Raw genomic sequence first — 3,038 nt, 5'->3', positions numbered from 1 at the left:
TTGATTGGTGCTGTTTTGCTGTTGGGGAAGCACTGTACATGCGGTCACTGAACTTCTGTTCCCACGCATGATTGTCTGGTGTTCAGGAAGACACACAGAAGGAAGCATTGCCACTGAGGAAGAAGGGGTCCCTAAAGTAAATATCTAGGGTTCTTCTGGGATTCATCCCGGGTCAGGTCACTTCCCTGATCTGAGGAGACCAGAATGGAATCAGGAAGAGCCACTGACCTCACAGAGGACGATGGCTCAGACCATCTGCAGGGAGGGCTTTGTGTTTACATCAGACAATTCATGATGGCTTCTACAGCCCTCTGGGAAGGCTGGCAATTCCTGGAATCTGATTCATTCACCCTAGTGTGCAAATGCCTCAGAATCCCATCCTCCCTAGGGGGTTTTTATTTTTAAAAGCAGCAGCTTATTTACCTACAGAATTCTCTAGGTGGTTGTATTTAATTAGTTTAATTGGGTGAAATGGAAAAACATATTCCAGCTGATAATAGAGGAAAGCCAGGCAGAGAGGTCTGAGAAGCACAGCCTTCCCTAGCATCATCATCTTCTCAGGGTTAACTCCAAAGCTAACCTTCTTGCCTTAACTTCTCTTTTTCAGTCACAGAATAAATCTTTTAATGATTCATGGCAGTGAGAGCACATCCAGGCGATCGGGGAAGAGGCAGTATTATTTGGGCTTATCCGGCCAAACTTCAAGTGTAATAGTGGAGAAATGTTAGAGGAAATGGAAAAATTAAGAAGTGGTTCTAAATACATCTTAACTAATTTAAATATGAATCGGAAAAATGTGAACTGCAACAGTGTGAACCTTTCTTTAAAGGTTAGGAAACCTGGGTCCTCACCCCCACTCAGCCACTAACTATGAACTGAAGGAGGTCCGATGATCCACGTGGGCCTGCATTTTCTCATGTATGAAATGGTTGGTCCCTGCATTATACTCGGCATGGATCATAATAGAACCTGAATGTGGAAAACCAAGGTTTACAGAGTCTCTTCCTGAGAGTGGACAAAGAATATGAAAGAAAAACCTGTTACTTAAGAAAAAAAACAAAAATCAAAACCTTTGATGTGAATGTGCTAATACTCTTGTCCAGACTATTTTTGGATTCTCTGTGGATTTCACATTTCAGTACTCTTTGTCCTTTATTGCCATAGTAATTGAGTCAAAACATTTAAAATTGTAAGCAGTACTCAGATTGTAGACTAATTGAACATGACAGTGATATCTACCTTTTTTGTTTACCTCTAGTATCTAATACATAAAGTATGATGCATATAAGATGAATCTTGAGAATTTCAAGTTTCTATTCATTCTCTGTACTGTCACAGCATTGGGTTGAGGGATTTACAAAAAGAAAAATGTGATGGTAGGCCTTAGGAACCTCTTCTCTGCAGGAGACAACTGCAGAGCAAGGCTGATTTGATAAGTTCGCCAGGAAAGTAATACAAGTCATAGAACTGGGGGGCCCAGAGCCCCGAGGGTCGACGCCAGCTGTGCAGGACTGTCCAGCAGCAGACGGGGCCAGGTGCAGGACCTGTCAGTGAGGGGCTCTGAGTTTTCTCCAGCTATACCTTGTTATCTAGAGGCAGGAACTGCTTCATGGCCTGGTGTCTTTGCTGCAGGAGGTCGGAGTGTGACTGGAGAGACCAGGCTGAGGAGGTCCCTCAGGCTGAGAAGGGCCACTCAGGGAAGGAGTGAAGTCTGTAGCAAAGGCAGCAGATATCATGCTCATTCTTCTAAAAGTGAGCAGGCGTCTTCATGTCTCAGTGGTCCTTGACGGTTGATAGTGGGGCGCTGTGCGGGTGCCTGCTGAAGCAAAGGGCATGTCTAGGGCAGGCGTCCTTTCTGCCTCTGTCACCACAAACTCATTACCTGGGATTTCAGGGTGTTCTAGAGACCATATATGTGTACATTTCCTTCCCAGTACAGTGTGGCGTGATGGAAACAGCACAGAATTTTTATTCACAAGCAGTGCCTCCAGAGTCCTGGCCACTTGCCACCTGTATGAATTTAGGGAAGTTGCTTACCTTCAAAGGGCCTGAGTTTCTTGGTCTATGAAATAAATACCAGTGATGGAGAAAGAGTGGCCTTGCCAGGTGCTCTGAGGACCACGTGTGGTGTGGGAAGGCTCTGAGCCCCATGCTGTAGCGCTGTGCCAGTCATTAAGATCCAGTTAAGCAACTCACCTCCTCATCTTTGTGTTTATTATTTCAGTGGTTCCCTGTCAGACAAGCGATTTCTGTTTACCTCCAATGGTAAGGATCGTGCTTTCCTTAAGAATTTGATAATTTAAAAATCTTCAGGGGTAGTTTATTCTTCCATACCCCTCAGATGAGATAGTTTAAAGGATTATTTTTGTTTCCCCTCAGGCTATGTAGCACCAATATGCTGTGACTTAAAAATACATCAGAGAATAAACCCTACTAGCACTAGGAAGAAAATATTTTTCTTTATAATCTCTCAAACTTTTGCCAAAAAGAATGAAAATTTAAAATGACATTTAAGATAAATTCCTTTGTCAGTTTTTAACAGAAAAAGCTTTTGAGTAAGTACAACTTGTATTTGTGATCAAGTTATTGAAAATGAATATATAGTATAAAGGCTTTTTTTAGCCCCTCTATCACGGAACTTATCCTGGGGAAATAGTCTCCCTCATATAAGATACTTGGGGAGAACACTGTAAACTTGTCCTCTCTGCCCAGGAAGAGGGCTGGCCTTGCATCTGCCGCCTCCGCATTGTCTTGGGCATTGCTGTAGTTAAGTGCCTAGGGGTGATGTTGGGTATGGTGAACTGATCTTTGAGCACCTGCAGTACCTGCTCTTCAAGGGTACAGAGCAGGAAGTCCCCCTTCTAATCAACTGAAAAGAACCTCAGCATTAAGCTTTTAAGACACCTTGCACTTCATTGAAATTAGGGTGAATTTAGGAGGATAGAGAGGAAAATCTACAGTGGGGACAGAGAGAGATCACTTTTAGGGGATATAAATTCTGTAAAAAAAAAAAACAGCAACAATTTCAAGACGCCACA

General features: G+C 43.1%; 1 protein-coding gene across 1 annotated transcript in view; it reads left to right on the top strand.

Moving 5' to 3' along the window:
• The window catches only part of DCBLD1 (discoidin, CUB and LCCL domain containing 1), a 76,329-nt gene that overhangs the window by 64,832 nt on the left and 8,459 nt on the right, over positions 1–3,038 (top strand). Inside the window, 2 exon segments of the mRNA XM_010861960.1 lie at positions 2,225–2,265; positions 2,672–2,796. Coding sequence (XP_010860262.1) covers positions 2,225–2,265; positions 2,672–2,796 — 166 coding nt within the window.

Source organism: Bison bison, unplaced genomic scaffold (assembly GCF_000754665.1).
Source record: "Bison bison bison isolate TAMUID 2011002044 unplaced genomic scaffold, Bison_UMD1.0 scf7180017864473, whole genome shotgun sequence".
NCBI classification, from domain to species: domain Eukaryota; kingdom Metazoa; phylum Chordata; class Mammalia; order Artiodactyla; family Bovidae; genus Bison; species Bison bison.
The sequence above is the reverse complement of the archived record's forward strand: the minus strand, read 5'-3'. Positions and strand labels throughout refer to the sequence as shown.